Source organism: Geotrypetes seraphini, chromosome 1 (assembly GCF_902459505.1).
Source record: "Geotrypetes seraphini chromosome 1, aGeoSer1.1, whole genome shotgun sequence".
NCBI lineage: Eukaryota > Metazoa > Chordata > Amphibia > Gymnophiona > Dermophiidae > Geotrypetes > Geotrypetes seraphini.
The window spans coordinates 472655467-472682938 of record NC_047084.1 but is presented as its reverse complement, the minus strand read 5'-3'; the positions used below and the strand labels follow the sequence as shown (position 1 = coordinate 472682938).

At 41.0% G+C, this 27472-nt stretch overlaps 1 protein-coding gene across 1 annotated transcript in view; it reads right to left on the bottom strand.

Moving 5' to 3' along the window:
- Positions 1 to 27472, bottom strand: part of TRPM3 (transient receptor potential cation channel subfamily M member 3) — a 492536-nt gene that overhangs the window by 92650 nt on the left and 372414 nt on the right. The window contains exons 16-17 of the mRNA XM_033962555.1: positions 14806 to 15034; positions 7186 to 7353 (exon numbers count right to left, since the gene is read on the bottom strand). Coding sequence (XP_033818446.1) covers positions 7186 to 7353; positions 14806 to 15034 — 397 coding nt within the window. The remainder of the gene's footprint in view (positions 1 to 7185; positions 7354 to 14805; positions 15035 to 27472) is intronic.

The following is a 27472-nucleotide window of genomic DNA, read 5'->3' as shown; positions in this document are numbered from 1 at the left end:
AGTTCCTTCCCAGTATTATCTTCAAAAACCTCATGTTCTGCTCCACACTGTTCCTGTACTGCTCTGGACGTGACTGCAGTGTGTGCAGCCCCCAAGTGTTAGGGGGAGATCCCAAGTATGTGCAGCCCCTAAGTGTTAGGGAGATACCCTCAATATGTGCAGCCACTGAGTGTCAGGGTTAGAGGATAGCCTGAGTATGTGCATCCCCCAAGTGTTAAGGGGAGATCCCGAGTATGTGCAGCCCCCAAGTGTTAAGGGGAGACCCTGAGTATGTGCAGCCCCCAGGTGTTAGGGTTAAGGGGAGACCCTGAGTATGTTCAGCCCCTGAGTGTTAGGGTAAGTTTTTTTTGTGGAATGGGTGTGGTTTTGGGTTTATTTTTTTAATTATTGGATATATGTCTGGTCATGGAATGGAACTATTCATCATGAGTGGGTGGGAGCTGTCCGGAAGGATATTGACCTGGGTGGTAATTTTGCAGGAAGTAACTGTCTGGTGGGAATTGTCCAGGTGGTTACTGACCTAGAACCACATGTTTATAGCTTCTCTGTTCTCTTATTTCCCAGAATAGAGTTAGAGTGTCCAATCGTGATAGTTCATTACCCTCCCAAATAGCTATACAGGAACAAGCTGATGCTTTTATAGCAAAACATTTCCATGAGCATTAGACAGTCCAAGAAAACACCCACTCATGAATCAGCATGAGAAAAATTTGCTGCAGTGGAGACAGTGCTTACAAATCTCTCCCACTCGTATTCATTGTGGCTATCCTGAAAAACTGACTAGCTGGGGGGTCCTCCAGGACAGATTTGGGAACGATTGTTATAAGCTGAATCCCTCTTCAATAGACATCATGAAGACAAATCATGTGGTACCTCAATCCCTCTGTATGCAAGGGCTTTCTGTTAACATGAACCCATGTATGCAGAGGTTGGGGCACACAGGACATAGTAGGTTCCGTGTTGCCACTGTTTAAATAAACAGTATTTTTTCTAGCAATTTAAGGGGCTGTTTACTAAGCCATGATAACATGTCTTTGTGTGTTAAAACCCGACCCGTTCATGTGATCAGTAATCTTCATGTAAGCATTAGCCAGGGCCAGAGTTAGGGGAGGGCAAACAGAGCAGTTGCCCTTGGCCCCACGGTTCCAGGGGGCCCTGCAGTTCAAGCATCTTTCCCTCATTGGACCAGCTCCCTCCCTTCCCCACACCTTCATGATCACCTTTGAAGTTCAAACTTTACCTTTTCAGAGGTGTGCCAGCACAGCACACACTCACATAAGCAGCCAGAGGCTGTACCGAAGCTTTCCCTCTGCCACGATCCACCCAGGTGGAAACAGGAAGTTGCATTGGCAGGAATGGGCAAACTGGATAGGCCATATGGCTAGTGGCATAGCAAGGGAAGTTGACACCCAGGGCAGAGGCGCCTTGCATCACCACCCCATGCGACCCCCCCCCCCCATGAACTCTTTCCCGCTGTCCTGAAATTACTGCAATGCATCCTCCCCTCAGACCTCTTTCCCCTCTTTGCCGGCAGTGAGCAGGCTTTGCCATTGCTCACGCCAGCTGAGGCTTCCTTCTGATGTCATTTCCTGGCCCATTCACAGGAAGTGATATCAAAGGAAGGATGAGGATGGCGCAAGAAGTGTGTAGGACAGCCTGCTTGCTGCCAGCAAAGCTGCAAAGTGGTACAGGGGTGCTGCAATGTCAGGGCAACAGGGACACAGAGGGGAGTGAAGAGGAGAGGTGCAGTAGACTCCAGTAAGTTAGTGCCTGGGGTGGTCCATGCCCATGCCCTCTTACTACGCCACTTCCTATGGGTACAAGTGAATTGATTTTTCACTCTGTCAAAAAATTACAAAGACTAGGGGACACTCGATGAAGTTAGAGGGAAACACTTTTAAAACCAATAGGAGGAATTTTTTTTTTTTCACTCTGAGACTAGTTAAGCTCTGGAACGTGTTGCCAAAGGTTGTCGTAAAAGCAGATAGCATAGCTGGTTTTAAGAAAGGTTTGTACAAGTTCCTGGAGGAAAAGTCCATAGTCTGTTATTGAGGAAGACATGGGGGAAGCATGGAATGTTGCTACTCTTTGGGTTTTGGGCAGGTACTAGTGAGAATGGGCTACTGGGCTTGATGGACCATTGGTTCTTTATCTGCCTTCATTTTTCTGTTTCATTATGATACTCTGTTTTATTCTCTATTTCTTTCCTAATAATTCCTAACATTTTGTTTGCTTTTTTTTGGCTCTTGCCACACACTGAGCAGAAAATTTCAACATATTGTCCATGATGATATCTAAATCCTTTTCTTCAATGGTGACTCCTAATGTGGAACCTAGCAATGTGTAGCTATGCAATGTTGCTAGTATTTGGGTTTCTGCCAAGTGGATTGGGCTAGATGGACTACTGGTCGGACCCGGTATGGCTATTCTTATATTTGTATACTTTCAGTTATTCTTCCCAATGTGCATCATTTTGCACTTTTCTTCATTAAATTTAATTTCCATTTGGATGCCCGGTCTTCCAGCCTCTCAAGGTCATCCTGCAATCTCATGGAACCCGCCTGTGATTTTGCATCTATAAATAGTTTCATGTTATCTGCAAATCTGATTACCTCATTCAGCATTCCCATTTCTAGATCATTTATAAATATTTTAAAAAGCACCAGTCCCAGTACAGATCCTTGCGCTACTCCGTTATTCACCTTCCTCCATTAATAATCGAATCATACCTTACTGGCCCTCTAAAGTTCTTCGCTCTACATCTCAAAATTTCCTAACAATTCCTTCCTTAAAACATATCAATACCATTAGATCTAATAATTTTGTGGTAACTGCCACTTCACTTTTGAATTCTACCCCTAACCATCTTCGTACAGAAGTTTCTCTTCCCTGTTTTAAAAATAACCAAAAAACTTTTCTCTTTCAAGATGCTTTTGACACCTAACTGCCCTTATTAGGACAAACAGTTTTAAGTTTTAATTTTAATCATCATCATTTAAAAAAAAAAAAAAATCCCCTTCCTATCGTACCTACCTTTTTATGTTAACTTTACTTGATTATTGTAGTTCCTCCCTCTTTCCTCTTGTGCCCATTCGTTTTTATGCTATGTAATATTGGTCTCGTAACCTATCTCAAGTTTTACCTATGTAAGCCTGTGTCTGTGGATCCTTAATAGCACTTATTTGTACACCACTTAGAAGTTTGATTGAGCGGTATAAAAAATTTCTTAATAAACTTGAAACTTGAAGAGAATTGACCATAGCACTACTCTCTGTATTCTATCTTTTAACCACTTCCCAATCTACAATAGAATGTCGCCTCCTATCTCACGGTCGTGGCATAGCCAGAAGACAATTTGTGGGTGGGTTAGTAGGTAAGCTGGGTGGGCATACATTTCCTCTTCCCTTCTCTGCCCCTATCCTGTAAACTTTAAAAATGAAATACCTTAGCTAAGAAAGATTCTCAGTGCCACTAGCTGAAGACAATCACAACCCGCCAACCCATGTTTAGAAATTGCAGCAGTCAAAGGCAGTGCTCTGGGCCACTGACACCAGCACCGCAGGCATGCTCAGTTCTCACTCATGAACTAAAAACAGGCATAAGAATTGACTGTGCTCAGCAGTTTGGAGCAGCACGACCAACCCACCACAGGTTTTTTGATGGGGTGGGGGGGGGAGGGTTGGCAGGCTGCAGATATCTTCAGTTGGTGGGGGCTTGGATATTCCCGCCAGCTATGTGAATGGCACACCTAGAGTTGCCAACTTTTTGAAACATAAAAACTCGGCACCCGTCACTGCCCTACTCCACCGCAATTCTGCCCCTTACTGCATCCCGTCTCACTCCCAACAGTGAGGGCAGCAGTATAGGACTGAGCGCCTGCAGGCCACAATGAGGGCTGGGAGGGAGTAGTACAAAAAGGTTGCTCTCTTTAACCCCCAGTGAGCCATAGCTCTCCCCATAGTTCCTCAACATACATATGCTTTCTCCATACGGTATTAAATTCAAACATATATTCTGCAATCATAGAACTTCTTAGCCTCCCCCCCAACCACAGAGCAGAGTTAGGGCATTTCCCCATACGACATTCTAAACAAAAAAATATTTGCTTCTAATACAATATCAGTAACAGCAACATTAATTCTGTCAGTACAGACATATTGCAAAGTAATAAAAAAAACTGTATAAAAATTTACTCAGGACCTGAAGAAAAATTACCATTCTGCCATAATTTCCATAATTCACATATCAAGGACCATACGTTAGCAAAGGCAGCACAATAAATATGCAGTGAGACATGGGACATCAATACAACTGTTGCAAAGACTGAACAAAGCTGGATTACTACAGATATTTACAAAGAAACTCCATCATACCAGAATAACTGGCCACTGCCACTCAACTAGAACACATTGAGACACTCACCAAATACAAACTCATTGATCATAAAGTAAGGGGTCCTTTTACAAAGGCGCGGTAGCGGTTTAACACGCGGAATACCGCGTGTTAAACCGCCTGCCGCGCTAGTACCTAACGCCTCCGTTGACAAGGCGTTAGGATTTTAGGCTGCCACGGGGGTTAGCGCGTGATGACATGTCCGACGCACTAATCCCCCGTAGCTCACCTTGATAAAAGGAGCCCTAGTAAAAATTCATCCGAAACCCCAGGAAACCAGACTCTTGCAACACCAAACAAAGAAATATATGCCCCCTTTTTACTTTGACTATATAAAGATAGCAGATGTCAGGGCAAGCGCTTGGGGATGAAGGGGGGGTTGCAATCAGAGCAAATGTTCTGGGCCCTCAGGCCAGAGAGGGCCCCAAAGCCTGCCTGAAGCTGAAGTAGACACAGCCTGTTATCAGGTTTTGGGGGTCCTGGCCCAAATTTCTGCCTGGACCCCATCAACTCTATACATTTCCAAAAACTGACATATTCCATTCACTAAACAGAAAATAAAATTCTTTCTACCTTTGTTGTCTGGTTATTTTATTTTTCTTACTGCGTTGTACCACACATCTTATCTCCATCTAATAACTGCACTTGGCCCCTCAGCTGTAAGATAAGCTGTATTGTAGAAAAGCATTAGCATCATATCTGTGTTATTTGAATGTTCTGATGTGCGCTTATTAGGTGTTTCAAGTTTAATAAAATTTTTGATTAATCGCTCAATCATATTTCTAAGCAATGAACATTTTTAAAATTACAGTATTTGGGGGACAATACAACACTTTACAATATTTTACATCCGAGCGGACTAAAAAACAGACATTACAAACCATGGACACGTGGGAAAAGGAGAATGAAATACAAAATCATTAAAGAAAAGTAAGACAATCGGGGAGTAAAACAAAAGGTAGGGAAGACAATAGTCATAAAATTAAACAATGGAAATAAAAATTTGACCAGCGGACTGCTAACTAATTATCAAAAGCAACTTTAAAAAGAAAAGTTTTAAAATTACTCTTAAATTTCTCCAGATTGCGTTCTTCCCTTAAATAAATAGGGAGAGAATTCCAAATTTGAGGTGCAGAAACAGAAAAAATAAATTGCCGTCTTGTATTAATAATCCTAAGAGAAGGGATCGTCAATAGATTTTGTTCATTGGATCTCAGTGTTCTATTTATAGATGAATGCTGGAGTTTTATAAAACAGGGATTTAAAAGTAAGTATACATAATTTATATGTTATCCGGTGAGATATAGGAAGCCAATGTGCTTTCCTAAAAAGAGGTGTTACATGATCAAATTTCCTAGTTTTAGTTATAAGTTTAATGGAAGCATTTTGAATAATTTGTAAGCATTTTATTTCATTCTGAGAAATGCCCTTAAAAAGGGCATTACAATAATCAATTTTAGAGATCACCAGAAAATGAATGAGAATATTAAGAGATTTTGAACATAAAAATTGTGAAAGTGAGCGAATTTGGCGCAGCCTGTAAAAGGTTGTTTTAACAATATTACTAATGTGGTCATGGAAAGTCAGTTTATGATCAAAGATCACCCCTAAAATATTAATGCTGTTAACTGATTGTAGGGGAACATTTTTTATAGAAATAGAGGAAACAAGTTTAGAACTATCTTTCCATGGAAAAAGCATCACATTAGTTTTGTTAATATTAAGTGCCAATCTGTTAGTGTCCAACCAATGATAAACTTGATCGAGTTTCTCATTAATCTTTAAGATGTCAGAAGAGTTAAAAGCTGAATATCATCAGCATAGGCAAATACATGGAAACCTACAGATTGGCATGAGGTCATCAATGGTGCAAGAAAAATACTAAATAACAAAGGAGAAAGAATAGATCCTTGAGGTACACCATACGTGGTCTGTGAGGTTTTAGACATTGAGTCATTAAAAAGAACAGTAGAAGGATGGTCTGTGAAATATGATACAAACCATGAGAGAACTTGGTCTGCAATTCCAATAGATTGTAGTCTATTAAGTAGAAGTTGGTGTTTCATAAGTATTATGCTGACATTGCATTATATCTCTCTTATTTGAATTTCAGTGCTGTTATATGAAAATGTTTCATAGTAGTCCTATTATCAAGTTTCAATTTGTTGATTTTGAATTTATCTCATTCATTGTATTTCTTTATATTGACCTCCCCCCCTCTCCTTTTACTAAACCGCGCTAGAGGTTAGTAGAGCAGGGAGCTGCGCTGAATGCTCCGCGCTTCTCCCGATACTCATAGAAACTCTATCACCGTCGGGAGCAACGCGGAGCTTTCAGCGATTTAGTAAAGGAGGAGGGGAGGTTAGTTTTTTGTTTTTTTTTTACTACTGTTATGTTGTTATTTTATATTGTACACCGCTTAGAAAACTGATCAAGCGGTTTAAATTTTTTTTTAATAAACTTGAAACTTGTTAACAAAATTGTAAGCTTTATGCTGAATTGTACTTGCTGAGTCGGAACGTCAAGCCCCATTCCTGGCAGTGTTCAAGACCAAATTAAAAGGCCACTTAGGCAAGGTTGCTTTAAACTCATTACCCCATAAAGTACCCACTGTAGCCTCCTTGGTACTCCATTGCCCCAGGTACAAATCTTAGATTGTGTGCCTGCTAGAGACAGAGATATTACCTGCATATAAAGTGTACAGCGCTGCATATGTCTAATAGTGCTATCGAAATGATTAATATATAGGCAGTTAAGAAATCCAAATAAATAAATGCTATGATTTGATCTTACTGTCAGCTCCATGTCCTCGTCTTCTTTCTCCTTCACAGGCTTCTCTGGGTCCTCCGGTTCCTTCTCCTGCAGGTCCATCTCATTGGCCTGAGACATGTATGGCATCTCGTCCTTGTTCTTGAATTCTAGGCTGAGGATTGAAGGAGGAAGTAGAAGTCCTAGAATTACCTAAAGCAATAATAATGATAACAGCAAATTATCTAACAACAGAACTCCTGAAAGTACAGAGCAGTCAGAGTGCGATTATTCAGGTGCACATCAAAGTTCATATCTGTTGGGAGCCAGGTTCTTAAGCGCCTTCTGACGTAGGACATAACTGCAACGATTATGGATTCAGATTCAAGAAATGTCATTGGTTATGACGATTTGTCCATGTTGCCAAAAGAATATATAAAGGGGTAAAATGTCAAAGGCTTAATATGAGAAGTTACATAGTTACATAGTTTTATAGTTTATAGTTTTCTTAAAATGTGACATAATTGCCAATTCCTATGTTTCTATGTGAATTACAAAAATAAAACTTATACAATGTTAAAATACATAAACATATTTTTGGGGTTTATTTGATGCACTGGGACACTGGGGTAGGCGGGGAGGAACTACATTTGCTAAAAGAAAAGAAAACATTCAAGATGCAAAAACAAAAGGGAGGGTTGGTTTAAGATGAACTGAGAATGACTTTTTTGACTCTTGTGGAGATTAATGGTCAGGTACAAAGTTACATCGAGAAGGCATCTTTGAAGAGATGGCTTTTTAGTCTCCCTTTGAAATGATCTAGTATTTTTTCTTCTCTTAATGATGTCAGATAAAGACCCCTCTGGCCATCCAGTCTTTTTTTTCTTTGACATTTTTGTCAAAGAAGTTTTCCAGGTACTGTCATTAGGTTCAAATGACTGAAGTTGCTGTCCAAGCTCACTCCAGCCTTTCTAAACCATCTCAAAGTATTGTAGCTGCCGTCGAAGCCCTCCCTAGCCCATCCCAATTATACAGTCATATAAGGTACGTACACTCAGTGGCGTACAAGGGGGGGCGGTCCGCCTCGGGTGCACGGCCCAAGGGGGTGCACAGCTGGCCACCCACTGGGGAATAGGCTGCCGCCGGCGAAGGGCTGCCACTGCCATCATCAGGAACAAGCCGGCACTGAGTTCTCCCTCCCTGCTTCTCTTCCCCGCAGGCCGACCAACTCTAGCCGCCCGACATCAATTCTGACATCGGAGAGGACGTTCTGGGCCAGCCAATTGATGCTTGGCTGGCTCAGAATATCCTCTCTGACATTAGAATTGACATCAGGCGGCGAGAATTAGTCAGCCCGCGGGGAAGAGAAGCAGGGCGAACTCGGCACTGGCCTGTTCCCGATGGCCAGTGGCAGCCTTTTCCCGGCGGCAGCATGTTTCCCAATGGCGGTGGCATGGGGGAGGGCAGGGAGAAAGAAAGAAAGGGGGGGAAGAAGACAGGGAGCCAGAAAGAAAGAAAGGGGGCAGGGTGAAACAAAGAAAGAAAGAAAAAAATGGGGCATGGGGAGAGAGAGAGAGAAAGACAGATATAGAGAAAGAAAGGGGGCATGGAGAGAGAAAGAAAGAAGGGGGTAGGGTGAAAGAAAGAAAGAAATGGGGCACGGAGAGAGAGAGAAAGACAGACAGAGAAAGAAAGGGGGCATGGAGAGAGAAAGAAGGGGGCAGGATGAAAGAAAGAAATGGGGCACGGAGAGAGAAAGAAAGAAAGACAAACATAGAGAAAGAAAGGGGGCATGGGGAGAGAGAAAGAAATAAGGTGGCAGGGTGAAAGAAAGAAAGAAATGGGGCACGGAGAGACAGAGACAGACACAGAGAAAGAAAGGGGGCATGGAGAGAGAAAGAAAGAAGGGGGCAGGGTGAAAGAAAGAAAGAAATGGGGCATGGAGAGAGAGAGAGAGAGAAAGACAAACATAGAGAAAGAAAGGGGGCATGGAGAGAGATAAAGAAAGAAGGGGGCAGGGTGAAAGAAAGAAAGAAATGGGGCATGGAGAAACAGACAGACATAGAGAAAGAAAGGGGGCAGGGAAAGAGAAAGAAAGAAGGGGCAGGGTGAAAAAAAGAAAGAAATGGAGCAAGGAGAGAGAGAGAGAAAGACAGACATACAGAAAGAAAGGGGGCATGGAGAGAGAAAGAAAGAAGGGGACAGGATGAAACAAAGAAAAAGTTGAGAGAGGGAATGAGGTCTGGAGGAGAGGAAGCATACAGGAAGCTGAAAGAAGGGAAGAAATATTGGATGCACAGTCAGAAGAATAAAGTGACTGATGAAATTACCAAACAAAGGTAGGAAAAAATGATTTTATTTTCAATTTAGTGATCAAAATGTGTCCGTTTTGAGAATTTATATATGCTGTCTATATTTTGCACTATGGCCCCCTTTTACTAAACCGCAATAACGGTTTTTAGCGCAGGGAGCCTATGAGCGTTGAGAGCAGCTTGGGGCATTCAGCACAGCTCCCTGCGCTAAAAAACGCTATCGCGGTTTAGTAAAAAAGGAGGTGGTATATTTGTCTATTTTTGCATAGTTGTTACTGTGGTGACATTGCATAAAGTCATCTCTTTGAAAACCCGCAGAATATAAATGATAATTAACATTTTCTCTGCGTACAGTGTGCTTAAAATTTTATTGTTGGTAGATCATTTTGACTTGGCCACGAAGGTAAGGGGGGGAGGGAGGAGAGCTGCTGAAAGACATCTAGTAATCCTAGCAGGCTTGACTGTGCAGGGAATTATTTTTGTAAAATCATGTTTTGTTATGTGACTGGCATTATTTAGACTTTAATTTCTATGAATGAATAGAATGAAAATGATATAAAATTACTTGCTTGTTTTTATGTGCGTGCGCTGAAGGAAAGTGGAGAGAGTGGGTTGAAGACACTGAAGGGAAATGGGGAAGAGATACTGGGGAGAAGACGTTGATTTATAAATTGACAATTGTACAGAATATTGTTTCTTTTTATACTTTAATATAATAAGTTCAATATAAAACAATTAAAGGCTTATGTGGATGAAATCAGGTGGTTTGCGGGGATGGGGACCGAGTTTACGGGGATTAGTCCAATAAAATGGTATTTTCTTCTCATTATTTGTTTTATTTTTATTTGTTAATTTGTAAAGTGGTGATTGTTATGTATCAGTTTTTTAAAATTTACATCTACTGTCTTTATATTTTGCACAGTATTAGAGGACATGTATTACTGTTTTTGTGGTGTTGTAGTGTTGCATTGTATGCAGAGTCTGGTTTCTTGGCGGTTCAGTTTAACTTTTGTCTACATATTTCTATTTTTAGTTTGTGATTATTCCATATTGGGCGAGGGTGTATCTGTGTGTATGAAAGGGACATGGCTTTCTGATAGCATTGACTGTACAGGATCAATTGACTATGCAGGATCTGGCTTGTTTAGTTTTACAATGTATGTGTTGGTGTTCTAGTGCTCACTGCAGTGTTTAAGATGCTACCTTTTCCTAGGTACACTCTTGTTGTGCGATATGTGGATTGTTACTAAAAATCATATTTTTCATATAGATGGGGGGGGGGTCAAAAAATGATGGGACCCGGGTGTCACATATGCTAGGTATGCCACGGCGTACACTGATTATGCAAGCCTGCTCAGTTCTGGCCCTAGTTGTTCAATTTATACCTTCGCTTTCTGTTTGACCCACACTTTTTTAAATTCTGTCACCATTTTGTTCTCCAAAAACAACTCGGAAATGTGAAAAGCTAATAATGTTGAAACAAATACTTTCACCAGTGCAATAGAATGTCACAAAAATCAATACTGCTGCAGTTTCAATAGAGGGAGTTTCAAATGACTGGAGGAAAAAGCCTCAGATTGGAACCCTTCCACCACCACAATGGTGGTCCAAGGTGGTCAGGTGAACACCTCACTGGCAAAAAACCTCCAGACCGACTCCCAATAGTAGTAAACTTGAAACAGGGCTGTTGTGCAGAAGATAGAGGAAAAATCCACTTATCTAAATTGTTGATCGGTACACCGACGATGGCCAGCGTTTCACATATCTGCTGCCTCAGGGTGTAGAGCAATCCGATCACACTTTAAGCTGGACGCAAACCGCATCTCAAGATTGATCTTGAGATGCGGTTTGCGTCCAGCTTAAAGTGTGATCGGATTGCTCTACACCCTGAGGCAGCAGATATGTGAAACGCTGGCCATGCGGTTTGCGTCCAGCTTAAAGTGTGATCGGATTGCTCTACACCCTGAGGCAGCAGATATGTGAAACGCTGGCCATCGTCGGTGTACCGATCAACAATTTAGATAAGTGGATTTTTCCTCTATCTTCTGCACAACAGCCCTGCTTCAAGTTTACTACTATTGGGAGTCGGTCTGGAGGTTTTTTGCCAGTGAGGTGTTCGCCTGACCACCTTGGACCACCATTGTGGTGGTGGAAGGGTTCCAATCTGAGGCTTTTTCCTCCAGTCATTTGAAACTCCCTCTATTGAAACTGCAGCAGTACTGATTTTTGTGACATTCTATTGCACTGGTGAAAGTGTTTGTTTCACCATTTTGTTCTCCACCACCTCTCTTGGGAGGGCATTCCAGGCATCCACCACCCTCTCCGTGAAAAAGAATTTCCTAACATTACTCTTAAGTCTATCACCCCATAACCTCAATTTATGCCCTCTAGTTTTACCATACATACATAGTAACATAGTAAATGACAGCAGATAAAGACCTGAACGGTCCATCCAGTCTGCTCATAAGTTATACCCATTACAAAAAATACAAGATGAAATTAACTTGTCTCTTCTTTGATATTTCTGGGCCGTAGACTGTAATGTCTGGTATTGACTGAGTTTGTATGTGACGTTATAATCACTTGAAATTACAGACATACTTTGACAATGCACACACTTTTAGCCAGAGTCAGAAGGGTTGAGGGTATGGAGATGCTTGCAGCAGTGGTTAGAAACTATGCATGTCACATTAAGGGGCCTATTAACCAATAAAGTTCTGCATTTACTGGATGTTAAATGGAAAAATTAGTGTTCCATTGAATATGAAGCCCAAATGCTGGGAGTGTTCTCAGCATGTTCTCATGTAGTTACTACCATAGAAAAAGTATTTTACCATGCAGTGTGCCATGAATTTTATATAGATCACCCAAAGTTGGGCATGCAAATTAGGGTGCCAATCGCAGATCCATGCACAAATTAATTTTTAAATCAGATGCTAACAATCAATAATTAGCATTAATTGGCCCTCATTTGGAGTAAGGCGTGCATCTGCCCTGTGCTTTATTCTATAAGATGCATGCCTAAATATCTAAGTGTGCAACTCAAAACGGGGCATGGCCAAGAGAGGGGCTTGGGCGGGTCAGAGGCATTCCCAGAAGTTAGGCTACTTATGGGCTCCTTTTACGAAGGCACGTTAGCGGTTTAACGTGCGTGATAGCGCACGCTAAACCGCCGGCCGCGCTAGCCGCTACCGCCTCCTCTTGATTAAGCGGTAGTTTTTCTGCTAGCGTGGGGGTTAAACCTGCTAATGCGTGTTAAACCTGCTAATGTGCCTTTGTAAAAGGAGCCCTATATTATAGAATATTGTATAGAACAGTATAGAATGGGTACAAGTGAATCAATTTTATACCCAATACAAAATTACAAAGACTGGGGGGACACTCAACGAAGTTACAGGGAAATACTTATAAAACCAATAGGAGGAAATTTTTTTCCACTCAGAGAACAGTTAAACTCTGGAACGCATTGCCAGAGGTTGTGGTAAGAGTGGCTAATGTAGCTGGTTCCTGGAGGAAAAGTCTATAGTCTGCTATTGAGACAGACATGGGGGAAGCCACTGTTTGCCTTGGATCAGTAGCATGGTATGTTGTTACTATTTGAGTTTCTGCCAGGTACTAGTGATTTGGATTGACCACTATGGAAACTGGATACTGGGCTAGATGGACCATTGGTCTGACCAAGTATGGAAAAAAAAATCCCACTCAACGGATCCTTAAAGGAGACTTACTGTGTACTCAGACTGTAATTATGCAAATTACATAAGAGTGGTAGCCTATCAGTGAGAGCAGTAAGGTTCAAATCCCATTACAGCTCTTTGTGATTTTGGGCCAGTCACTTAACTCTCCACATTTCCTCAGGTACAAAATTAGATTGTGAGCCCTCTAGGTACAAGAAAATATCTAGTGAACTTGAGTGTAATTCACCTTAACCTACTACTGAAAAAGACATGAACTAAATAAATTCAAAATATGTTCCATGGAGCTCATTTCCAAAACAGAGAAATGTCCTCCAAAATGTGGCATTAAAGGGCTATTATTGGCTCTCCCACAGGATCCCTGTTAGTATAAACTCATTGGATCTATAGCCAAATTACATTTAGACTGGACTCTGAATTCCTTAAATAAATCTTCTTTACTACAAAACTCAAAACAAAGAAATAAATAAACTTGCAATTCAGTTGCTCTTAAGGAATCTTGCCTTCTGCAAAGTTCACACACTACCAGATATCCAGGTTTCCCCGATATGTCTTCTTTTTGAGAACTGTGGTGGGAGCCTGGGTGTTTTTTAAATTTTATAACTTTTGTCCGGGGAAACCAGACATCTAGTGCCCCCTAAACAGCTCGCACACCTATCTAGAGTCCTCCATCCCCCCCTCCTCAATTATCTGGAGTCCTCCTTCCCCCCCCCCCCCCGCTCCTGTGGGATCTGGTGCTTGCTCACCCGGCACTGCTGTAACTCTTTGGGCCATTGGCAGCATGACTGAAGTAAACACTGCCTTCGGCGACCCGGAAGCTCCTCCTCTGCTACTGCCTCCAGTCCCCACATAAGTGGAAAGCAGTAGCAGAAAGAAAGCTTTCAGGATGCTGAAGGCAGCATGTTTATTTCAGTCATGCTACCAATGGCCCGAAGAGTTACAACAGTGCCGTGTGAACAAGCACCAGATCCCAGGGGAGGGAAGGAGAAGGATAGCATGGGGGGTGGGGGTGGGGGGTAAGAGACATGCTGGACCACGGGGAAGGGGAAAAAAGGGAAGGAAAGAATCCAGACCAACAAGGGAGGGAATGGAAGGGGCAGATAAAAATGCCAGAACACTGGAAGGAGAAAGGGAAGGAGACAGATGTCAGAGCGGGGAAAGGAAGGAGAAGGGAGGGATTCCAGACTAAGGTAGAGGGAGGAGAAGGGAAAGGGAAAGACAGAGAGATGCCAGACCACAAAGGGGGAGGAGAAAAAGGAAGGAGGGGAGAGATATGCCAGACTGTAGGAAGGAGAGGATAAAAGTTCCAGACCATAGTAGAGGGAAAGAGGAGGAGATGGTACATAGAGATGGAGGGGAAGGGGAGAGAGAGGAGGACATGGTGCATAGGGATGGGAGGATTGGGGAAGAGAAGAGAGATGGAATGAGAATAGGGGAGAAGAAAGGGAGGAGATGGCACTCACAGATGGTGGGGAAGGGCAGAGAGAAGGAGGAGATAATGCTCACACACAAACAAAACCTTGAGGCACTAAATTGTATGTATATGTACACTGGTATAAAGTGATCTATGGTATAAATGTAATACTCTTAATTGTATTACTGACATAAAAAAAGACAACACGAGGACGATACTGTTGACTGATATAAGTAGCACTAACCTTAAGACCTGAATTTTTGCGCATCCTGAGTCTGCCCATCCACATGTCTGTCAAGAGCATTTGGCTGCAGGTGTGAGCAATGAAGTCGCGGTGCTTGGCGGCTACAGCCAGCTGCAGGCATGTGGCATTACTCCAGTTCTTCAGCTCATAGGTCAGCAGCTTCATGGCCAGCTGCTCATCCTGCTTGTATGACTGGTCCAAGAGCTCCACTGCCAACTGACCAAATTCTCTGCAACACAGGAGATTTCTCATTATTTCCTGTACAACATTATAACGTCTGAAAAAGCGGCACTCTCCAATTTTCTGCTATGTCATACCTAGAGTATATCTGTAAACTCAGGCTTACTACAAAGTCCAAAAGCCTAGAGGCAAACTGAATATCTTCAGAAGTGCTTTATGTGGTTCTCTAACCTGTTCAGGGTACTATTATAACATAACATCATACTTTTTAACCGCGTAACCATGAGTTCTACACGGTTTACAAAAGATTATAAACTAAAAACAATTTAAGAATGACAAAAAGAATTTATTTGACCAAGTATTTTGAAAAGAGAGACCGGTAAGTTTTCAGTTGAGTTCTGAAATATTTATAAGAGCAAGCTCCAAGCAATATCAATCAAAATACCAGCCAGTTGGAGTTTCAGGATGTCCCTAATGAATATACATGAATGAGACTTGCATAAAATAGAATTGACAAGACATGCAAATCTGTCTTATGCATATTAATTAATATCCTGAAAACCCAACTGCTGGTGGTCCCTCAGGTTTGAGAATCACTGCTCTATTGCATGGTGTGTGGCTCTAGGACCTAGGAAATTTTTTTTTCTAGTTATGGATTTCTATAATTTGTGTCTTTGGTTAGCGGTTCTTTGGTTTGAATTGGAAATGTTGGGTCACAAATCTCACAGAGGGGCATAATCGAAAGGAATGTCTAAGTCCATTTTTGTCTAAGTTGCAAGTTGTCCAAAGTAAAAAAAAAAAACAGCCTAGGACACATTTTCGAAAAATACATTAAAAATGTTTTTTGTTTCGAAAATCGTCTAAGAACATAAGAACATAACATAAGAACATAAGAACTGCTTTCTCCGGATCAGACCTTCGGTCCATCAAGTCCGGCGATCCGCACACGCGGAGGCCCTGCCAGGTGTACACCTGGCTTAATTTATAGTCCACCATATCCTTATATGCCTCTCTTAAGGAGATATGCATCTAGTTTGCTCTTGAAGCCTAGGACGGTCGATTCCGTCATAATCTCCTCTGGGAGGGCATTCCAGGTGTCAACCACTCTCTGAGTGAAGCAGAACTTCCTGACATTAGTCCTGAACCTGTCCCCCCTTAGCTTCATTACATGTCCTCTAGTCCCTGTCAAATTGGACAATGTAAATAATCTTCTCTGCTCTATTTTGTCGATTCCTTTCAGTATTTTGAAGGTCTCGATCATATCCCCACGCAGTCTCCTTTTCTCAAGGGAGAACAATCCTAGTGTTATAAGTCTGTCTGTAGGGATATTTCCGTATTCACACCTGAAGGTTAGGCCTCTATGATGTCATCAAGCCTGAACCATTGTTTCAAGAATCTCTCTCTGCAAGCAACTTTCAAGAATTTTGCAAGAAGTAAGAAGTACACTGCTTTACAGTTTCTGCCTGATGCATTATGGGGATGTACCCGAATGTTGCTATTCAAGGGCATTCATCTGTGCTTTAATAATGGGACAGTGTGAATCTTGAAGAAATTATTCTGTTCTTATCTGTCTAACGGCCCTGGGTCTTCCAGCATATATGATACTTTATACAGAAAGGCTATTCATCAAGTTCTGTTTCTGGATTGGTCCGAGGAAGTCATCTGATGAGATTCAAGAAAAGAAAGGTGCTAATTAATTAATAATTAGTTAGTCTGTGATAAGGTCCGGGGAAGCTCAGATCTGCTCACAGATGTTCTAATTGTAAACTTTTTCTTTCAATAATTAGACCTGTAAGTTACCTCGTGTGATTCTCTGCCTAAGAGATAGAAATTCGGACATTTAAAAACTGTTCTGAATTTAGCACAGATAAACGGAACTTATTGCTGATGATTTATAGCCTCATCAAGGATTTTCAACACGTGTAACTTTTACAACGGGATTCCTGACGTCTTCCAGCTGACAAAAAGTTTTCTCTTCTACCTAATTGTGCCGGAGAGGCTAATTAAGGGTGAGCATACGGAAATTACTTTTATTAGCTTGGGAATTAGATAGGAATCATTTGTGATAGGTAAAGGGTTGAAAAGTTACCTGGGTGATAATATAATCATTTGTTAATCAGGGATTATTATTATAAGGAATAGTGTGTGTTTAACAAGAAGTTTTACTTAATTGTCTAACCATTAGATTGTGATAATCATGTACTGAGTTTCATTTGTGTAATTAGATATTTTGAACAATATTTAGATTCTGCAGCTGGCTTGTGAATTATATTTTTCTATTTTCATAATAAAGATATTTCTCATTAGCCTGGGTTTTGTGTCGTATAATTAGACCATGATATTTGGACTTGAATAAGAGGTTATGGTTTTCTCTAGACCACTTAACAGAGACGTAACGTGTTTATACTACTGCTAAGTGAACCATAAATCCTTCTACAGATTTTGGGGGCTCGTCCGGGATATCTAGGTTTCTAATTTACGACTGTAGCTATGTCTGTTGACACTGAAACTCAGATTTCGTGGCATGCTCTTGAAAAGGATGTTTTTCAGAAATTAGCTGTGCAAGTGTTAAAACAGCAAGATTCTGATGTGTATTTTTCTGACCTTGTACGTTTATTACATGCAGATATAGAGGACTCTAATCAGGCGTACTGTTCAGTATTGCAGCGTCTCCTACATGCTCGTACTAAACCTACAGGAGAAAATTATTCAGAGCTCATCTGTGCGTTGTTTGCTTTTAAAACTTCTGTTTCTGCTAGTTTATCTCAACAACGTCAGCTTCAGAGTGATTTATATGAGCAATTAGAGGATTGTAAAAATTCTTTGCAGGCAGAACGGACTCGTAATGATTCCCTTGAACTGTTAGCTTCTAATTGTGAAGATCAACATTCCGACTTTGATCAGAGGATGTCTGAGTTACGACATCAATGTTCTGAGTTGAATGCTGAACTTGAAAGTCAGAAAAAAAGTACAGTGGATATTTCTTGTGTTAAGTGTACATCTTTAGTGATGCAACTTAATACTGTCCGGGCTCAGAAGGATGAGTTACAAGTCTCTTTATCTACTTGTCAGAAAAATCATGCTGAGGTTTTATCTAGATTGCAGAATGAACTTGCAGACGTAACTACTGCTTATGTTTGTCTGGGTGAAAAGTTAGACTCTACCGAACGTCTGTCTAATGAAAAGGCTGCCCGTGCTGACAGGCAATTATGTGCCTTACAAGCGGACTTTGTTGAGTCTCAGAACCGACTTTCTGAAAGTGAGTCACATGTCAATCAGCTAACTGACTCGTTATGTCAGGCAGATGCCGATAATTTGGCTCTGCGCCAGAATGTTCAAGCTATATCCTCCCAAAGAACTGCGTTAGCTACTGATGTGAAAGTTTTGCAAGACAAGGTTGCTACTTTTTGTAGTGAGAGGGATATTCAAGCTCCCTTTCTCCCTGTGTCACCTCATCATTCTCCTAAACCAGCTCCAAGAACAGTCTTTCGTTCTTTTTACAGCTCTAGTGGGGGAGGTGGGAACAGGAATTCGCAGGAGTGTTCTGATTCTACTGCAGATGACTTGTTGCCTAGTAACAAACCCTGCCCTGAGAAATTAGTGACACTAGCTGACTGCCCAGTGCAGCAACCACGCCCAGTGCAGCAACCACGCCCTGTAAGGTCTATCTCAAATTCCTGTGACGTCACTGAACCTTCTGACTCTAAACCACGCCCGGTAAGGTCAGTTTACAGTGAGCCTAAACAACCACCAGATGGCACCAAAGCACCAGACATTTCACAACATACTCCACAAAGGTCACAGCACAATAATGAAACAGGGAAAGAAACTCAAAAGAAAGGAGGTAGTTATACTATACCACCCTATCACGTACAGATAATGAAGATGTTTAAACAAATGATAGAACCTTTTAGAGAGGGAACTAAGTTTCTCCATACCCTTCACCAGTTTTGTTGCTCGTCTCTGCACCCTCTCCAGCAGTTTTATATCCTTCTTTAGGTAGGGAGACCAATGTTGGACGCAGTATTCCAAGTGTGGTCTGACCATTGCCCTGCTGATCTGATCGTCCAAGTCACTAAATCTTCCATCTTTATACCACATTTTCATCCAACTTTTCGTCCAAGTCAAAAACGCCTAGAACAAGCCCCTGTTGGATGTGGGAGGGGTCTGCAAAGTGATGGATGGAACACCCAGACATGGCACCTAAATAGTGGGGTACCTTACAGGGCACTGCTGTGAACTTCACAAAAAGGGTGCCATGTCATCATCTCACTACAGCTCCCATATAGGTCATGGTGAGCCCCCCAAACCACCTCCAGAATCCCCTAGACCCACTTATCTACCACCCTAATAGCCCTTATGGCTGCAGGAGCCACTTATATGCAAGTAAAAAAGGTTTTTGGGGGTGGATAGAGGAATGCACATGTTTAAGTATCAATGCAGTGATTACAGGGGCTTATGGGCATGGGTCCTCCTCTCCATGAGTCCCTAACCCACCTCTAAGTCAGCTTAAGCTGCTTCTGTGCTGGACGACTAGGCTTTCCTATGCCAGGCTGCCAGGTGATGATGATCTGGAGGCTGAATTTTAAAGGTGTGATTACAATTTTTCTGGGGTTGGTGGGGGGGGGATTCGGTGATCACTGGGGTAGTGTGTGGGGGTCTGTTTTATGTGTTTGCAGTGCTTATCTGATGACTTTAGGTGGGTTTTTGTGACATAGATCATGTTTTACATGTTCTAAGACTCTAAGTCACAACGTCCAAGTTCAGTCTAGGCTCTGTTGTAACACTTTCGGTTATACATACTATATGACTAAGTCTAAGCCGGCCCACGTCCCGCCCAACTCCCGCCCTCGACACTCCTACTGAAATGCCCCATTTAGCTTTGGTCGTTCAGCAGCACTGTGAAGGCCTAAGTCGTTTTTAAATACGTCCAAAACCCAGTTTTATTATCGGCACTTGGACGTTTTTGACTTATGATTGTCCAAGTGCCGACTTAGACTGGTTTTTGGACGTTTTTCTCTTTTGATTATGAGCCCCACAGTGTGAAACAGGATAGGATAAAATAAGTCTGCACAGAAACATCCTGGTCCTGAAATGAAATCCTTTAGCTCAGCTGGAAAGTTTGGCTTTAAAAATATTACAGAATTTTCATAGGCACTGTGTAACATTTGCAACAAACACATACTAAGGAATTTTCCCTGTTTCAGCGCTGCCATCTTTGAACTAGCCTTATTCTTTATCTTCCGCTTCTCAAAACACTCAGGGCTCCTTTTACGAAGCTGCGTTAGGACATTAACGCGTGGAATTGTGTGCGCTACATTGCTACGCGCGCTAGACGCTAACGCCAGCATTGAGCTGGCGTTAGTTCTAGCCACATAGCGAGCGGTAATATACTGAGTGCGCTAAAAACGCTAGCGCACCTTAGTAAAAGGAGCCCTTAGATTTCTTCTGTGTTTCTCAATGAATATATTTAAAGAAGGGAATAAAAAGAAGACTAATTTATATTGTTCTGCATATCTTGGAATGAGTTGACAGCTCTGTACTTTATCATTATACTGCCTGCCTCCAAACATGACCAGTGATAAAGGTTAATGGTTGCATTCATCTGACATCCATTGGTATCCCGGCGGACAGAACCCACAACTAATTAAGCAACAGGATTTTGTGTTACATAATTCAACCAAATTATTAAGACCCCACCCTCTCATTTTGCTTTGATTTTTATTGCATTCCTGAGCAGATGCGAAATTTAAACTTTCTAAAGATTTTCCAAATTATTCACTCACCATTTTGTATGAAAATAGTGTGCAGCTATTTGAGACCTCCTTCACAGACAGAAATGGACAGAGATTTAATAGTAGACATTCAGAATATATCTAAAAAAGGGGAAGTTTTACTAATAGGTGATTTTAACATGCCGGATGTTGATTCGGGTATCCCTATTGCAAGGTCTTCTAGAAGTAGGGAGATTCTCTACAAAGAGAACTGTTCCAGCAGTTGGTAATGGAACCCACATGGGATGGAGTCATACTGGACTTAGTGCTTACAAAAGGGAAAGTGTTTCTGATGTTACAGTGGGTGATCATCTGGCATCCAGTGTTCACTGCATGGTATGGTTTAATATTGAGATGGGCTTGATGAGTCTTGGCAAGCTCTCTGGAATTTGGCACCAGGCAGACAGCTTACCTCTTGTGACATCATGTCTGGTCTTCAGATGGATGCTTCTGTACCCCTCAGAAGGGAATCGCCAACTACCACTATCTTACGCCCCCTAGTGGTCACAGATCCAGTAATTTTTGGGATTTCAAGCTCCGATTCTTCCTCTCCTTGGGATGCTCTCATCTCCTCCACTTCCAGGACAGCATATCGCTTCTTTAGTTCAAGGGTGAGGGGAGTTACAGTACCAATCTTGCAATGTTCTGTAATCTGAGTCCAGCTGTCTTCCCTCAGCACAGCCTCTTCTTCCCCACTGCTGGAAATCTTTGACGTTTCATGAACTATTTCATCGATGTATCTCTCATTCTCATGGATGCTTCTCAGTCTTGCCACCTCCTCTCTCAGGTATTGGAAATTTAAAAAATTGTCTATTCTAGACATACCATAGTGTAGGTTAGAAAAAAGTGTATACTCTCTACTATCAGGGTGGAGTTGTCACCACGGATCTATAAGATGTAATTCTTTTATGAAAGACTGTAATACTGAATATGATTTTAGGGTATTATAGCATGCACAAGGTTGTATGTCTAGCCAAATGTCAAGGCATATTAAAATCTCCTTCAATTAATGGGTCATTTTTACTTAGGGGGGTCTTTTACTAAGGCGTGCTAGCCAATTTAGCGCATGCTAAATATTAGCACACACTAAATGCTAGTGCGCCCATTGAATATAATGGACGCGTTAGCATTTAGCATGCGCTAAATCAGTTAGCGTGCCTTAGTAAAAGACCCCCTAAGTAAAAATGACCCATTAATTGAAGGAGATTTTAATATGCCTCTTGACATTTGGCTAGACATACAATCTTGTGCATGCTATAATACCCTAAAATCATATTCAGTATTACAGTCTTTCATTAAAAAAAAATTAGAGAGAAATTGAGGAGTATCTGCAGTGGGAGCATATATATTTAGTAACAAAAAAGTATAATTTTGAAATTTCAGTTTTGAAAATCCACTTTCCTTCAGAATCATGAAGAGTATTTTGGAATCTGGATGTTGAGGTCTTTATGAATGTAGTACCTGGCCAACTATAGTACTCTTCACTGCACTTTGAAAGATGCAATGAACATGGGAATCCCCTTCCTCACATGAAAATCTATTGCAACTCCATTTTTTTTTTTTTTTTTTAATATAGAGCTGGGGATTCAGTCACTGAGTCTATAAGAGTTAAGGTTGAGAAGATGAGTTTCTTGTAATAATATAATTTTAGCATTCATTTTTTTTGAGTGCCAGAAATATTTATTTTCTCTTTATAGGGTGTCTCAGACCGTGAATGTTCCAAGAAATCACTTTTACATTAAGATGATGCATGGATTGCAGAACCAGAAAGAACTGCATTACAATTTCTGAAATAGAGATCAATTATATTAAAAAGATAGGGCTCCTTTTACAAAGGTGCATTAGGGCTTTAACGTGCGGAATAGCGCATGCTGAATTGCCGCATGCGCTAGACCTTAATGCCAGCACTGAGCTGGCGTTAGTTCTAGAAGCGTAGTGTGGGTTTAGCACACGGTAATTTCGTGCGTGAGCTAATTTCTTTAGCGCACCCTATTAAAATGCACCCATAGAGTTCATTATTGAAATATATAGCACAAAAGTAAATTTTAGAACCATGCTTATTACAGTTACTTGTTCTGACTAAACAACATACAAAGAACAACCAGCAACAAGAACTCATGTGAGTTCAGCTTATACAAATATAGAGAGGAAAAGACAGGGACCTTTCAAAAGGGCTTCTCCCGAATAAAAATGAAAGATTGAGAAAGCAAGTTTTAAAACAATAAATAGTGCTCTTAATAACTTGTAATAATAATAATAATTAAAAAAAAACCTGATCCAAACTAACAAGAAATTGACAATATTCCAACAAGTTTTTTTTAGTATTGAGGTTAGCTTGAACAAGCCGTAGAATCTAACACCAGGAATTTTATTGTGAATTGAAGGTATTCAAATTACCATGCTTAAGGATACAACTGCCCAGACAGACATCATTCTTTGACGTGATTGATCTTTGAAAATCAATGGCAAGTATTTATTTATTAAAAAAATTTCTATATTGTTTAAAACTAAACGGTTTACATAATTTACATACATAATTTTGTAAAAACATGATAAAACAGACAAACTAACAATCATCAGAAATCATATCCACAAACTAATACCATAGCTTATGTAATGAAAATCATGAGTAATTCATCAACTGTGCAGAGAGGAAAATTATAGGCTAAAAAAAGGCATCTACAAATAATTGCATCTTGAGTAATTTTCTAAACATGCCCTTTTCAGTAAAGTTTCGTATTTTAACTCCTGCACAGCATAAAGTCATTTTGCCAGTCTCAACAAGCCATGGGTTATTATTCGTCTTCAGTCGAGCTAAATTCCCAGAACGTAGTGATCTGTTTGGTGTATAGCTAAATATATTATTTTTAAACAATTTTGGTATGTTTCCATACAAGAATTGATGGCAAATCATTACTGCTTTATATTATATTTTTACGCAGTAGTTATCCTAACCTGAACAACAAAGCAATCAAGGCTTTGTTACCATTTGGATCTTCTTATCTTTGCGAACTTGGATTTTCAGCTTTTACAGATTTAGCGGATGCTAAATAGTAGCACGTGCTAAATGCTAACGCGTCCATAGAATATAATAGGTGCATTAACATTTAGCGCACGCTAAATCGGCTAGCACGCCTTAGTAAAAGACCCCCTAAATTGAAAATTTCAATTATACTGTGCCATGCAAAACATTTGCTCCGTTTAGTGTGCCGGAGCTAAAAAAAAGTTTGAGAGACACTGGAATCTATATATATAAAATCGGAGGTATGTATGTGTGTATGTATGTGTGTATGTATGTGTGTATGTATGTGTGTATGTGCCGCGATCACGCAAAAACGGCTTGACCGATTTGAACGAAACTTGATATGCAGATCCCTCACTACCTGGGGTGATATGTTCTGGGGGTCTCTAGGCCCACCTGCACACGTGGGCGGAGCTACAAACAGAAAATCTGATATCACCCATTCATGTCAATGGAAAAAATGTAAAAAGCTGCCATTCTCACCGTACTTCAAAAACGGCTTGACCGATTTGAACGAAACTTGGTATGCAGATCCCTCACTACCTGGGGTGATATGTTCTGGGGGTCTCGCGGCCCACCTGCGCACGTGGGCGGAGCTACAAACAGAAAATCAGCTTTCACCCATTCATGTCAATGGAAAAAATGTAAAAAGCTGCCATTCTCACAGTTATTCCAACTACCTGGGGTGATATGTTCTGGGAGTCTCTCGGCCCACCTGCACACGTGGGCGGAGCTACATACAGAACATCAGATTTCACCCATTCATGTCAATGGAAAAAAAGTAAAAAGCTGCCATTCTCACAGTACTTCAAAAACGGCTTGACCGATTTGAACGAAACTTGGTATGCAGATCCCTCACTACCTGGGGTGATATGTTCTGGGGGTCTCGCGGCCCACCTGCACACGTGGGCGGAGCTACAAATAGAAAATCAGATTTCACCCATTCATGTCAATGGAAAAAATGTACACAGCTGCCATTCTCACAGTAAATAATAAACGGCTTGATCGATTTGATCGAAACTTGGTATGCAGATCCCTCACTACCTGGGATGATATGTTCTGGGGGTCTCTTCACCCAAGAATTTATATGTTCTTGCTCCTGGAGGTGAAACTAAAAATGTTGTTTATAATCAAGTTTTGTGTTTGTTGTATTGTATTCATTTTGTCAAATATTTCACATTATAATTTGAATATTGTACTTTTTATAACGCTGTAAAAATATAATTTCATTCACCACTATAAAGTATCTTTATTTGAATCCATTTACTGTGTTATTGCTATAATTAAATACCCGTGCAATGCCGGGTCATCAGCTAGTAAACAATAAAAAGAACAAAAGAAAAGAACATCCATAGAAAATAGGACATCTACTCTGTGATTTACAGAAAACTATAGGCACAAGCATCCATTCGTCTCTATGTCTGATCCCTGAAGGCAAGAACAAAAAAGTATCTTCAACAGCCTCTTTTCAAGTCAGATCTTAAGTAATATATTTTGGACTCCCTGAAGCCACTAATCGGCCTTATCAGGTCTAGTGGTCTTTGGAACAGAAGCAAACCCCACTTACTCCTGTCCCTCATAGTTATTGATTGAAAATGGCTGCAGTGACCTCTATTGGTAGTCTCATGGTACTACCGATCGTGATTGTCACTTTCAATCAGGGGACATGAAGAATGGGAATTAATTTTTGCTCCTGGTCCAATGACCACTAGACCAAAAGACCTATTAAGGTAGTCTCGGGTAAGGTGGTGGGGCTGCTGAGCTTAGGGGGAGGGTCAGGAAAGAGATTGGACTTTGTTAGGGAGAGGAAGGGGAGACCAGCTTCAGGCTGCAAACGGGTTAGTTATGTAAGTGCCAGCTAATATTCAGTATGTTATAAAAAATTTTCAAAAATGTTTCTATAGTGGTGTGTCATGAGTTATCAGAAGCGGCACCCCAAATACATCAAGTATTCATTCAAGGGGCTAAAATGCCGCTAATGCTTCCTCATTGGCTCTTGTACCACAAAAATACTTTATAGGATTTTTATAATTTAGTAATTTTATACTTTTTATCTTGTTTAATCAATAAATAATAATAAATATTTCAACTCAGAATGAACATATCTTTTTTTGCAGTCCTGGTTCTGAACAAACTAACACCAGGAAAAGCAAGCCGCCAACGCATTCTTGGTTTGATTGCAAATCTATAATAAAAATCTCAGCTAGTGCAATTGATTGAGCTAATATTCAGTGACAGCACTTGCATCTAACTGGCAAAGTTAGGACTCCTCTCCAACGTTTCCTCTGGAATACCGTGCCAATATTTAGCAACACTATTCAGTTAAGCTGGAATATCAGACCCTGTATGTTTAGTGCTAAAATTCAACCTATAGTAGGTACCTATGCACCTTTATAAAATAAACACCCAGAAAAAATACAAATGCAAACACACAAATTTACTCCTGCTCCATGATAGGCATAAATGTGTGAATGAACTCTGTGCTTGTGTATGCATATTTGATAAAGTAGCCACGTACTTTGCAACTCTCCTCGCTTCCTGGAAATACCTATATGCTTTACATGTACAAACAAGCATGTTAGTGATAATAAACATATAGGGCTCCTTTTACTAAGCTGCGATAGTGGTTTTAGTGCGCGCTTAGCGTGCGCTGAATTGCCACGCACGCCAGACGCTAATGCCAGCATTGAGCTGGCGTTAGTTCTAGCCACGTAGCATGGGTTTAGCGCGCGTGGCATTTCAGCGCATGCTAAAAACGCTATTGCAGCTTAGTAAAAGGAGCCCATTGTGTTTGAGCATCTAATGCTACATGATTTTAGAAAAGCCTTTTATCCATGCATAAAAAAGGTTTTACATGTGTAAAACCATTGAAAAATGAGATGCACAGAATTGATTGATTGGTTCATACTTAATGTGTGTGGAGAGAGAGAGTATTTGTGTGTCATTTGTGACATCACAGTCACAATGAACCAATTGAATTTCTGATTCTCCTGATATTTCCTGCACTAAAGAGCTGCTTAGCACATTTTAAATATTTACTAATCAGTAAAATGTTGAATTGATATAGCTACACTGAATTTTACTAGTTATTTTGTAGTTTCAGAATTCTGCACTGGACACATCTTCACTATTTTTGTAAAAAGGGTCTATGCTAGTAAAAAGATTTCAATGTAAGAGGCAGGACCAGTGCTGGAGAAACTGGATGATGCTCTGAGCCCTGGATGATAAAGGGCTAGGGGTCTCTCCCAAATGATGTAACCAGCCCACCTGAATAGGTGCACTCAGAGTGATATCCCATCTTGCCCCTCCCATACTCTCTTCACCTAATGTACATACTCCCTTAACTCTATCCTAATCAGTCTCTGCTCCCACCAGCCTCTCTGCCCAGTCAGCCACCATAATCCCTGCAAGCTGCCTCTCTCCCTAGTTTTTTGATGCCTCCTGACCTTTCCTAGAATCTTGCTGCAGGCAGAACCTCTGGGATGCTATTCTCTTTTCTTCCAGCATCATCTCCTCATTCTATTACGAGTTGATCTACGTTACCCAGTTCCAGGAAGGAGATTTTAGGTCAGCCCTGGATTTCTACCAACCTCATCCTGGTGCATTATGGGATCTGAAACACTAATTTCAATGAGTAGAATCAGGGAATATAAATCCCACACTGCTTTGGAATGTAAGTTTAAAACCAAAA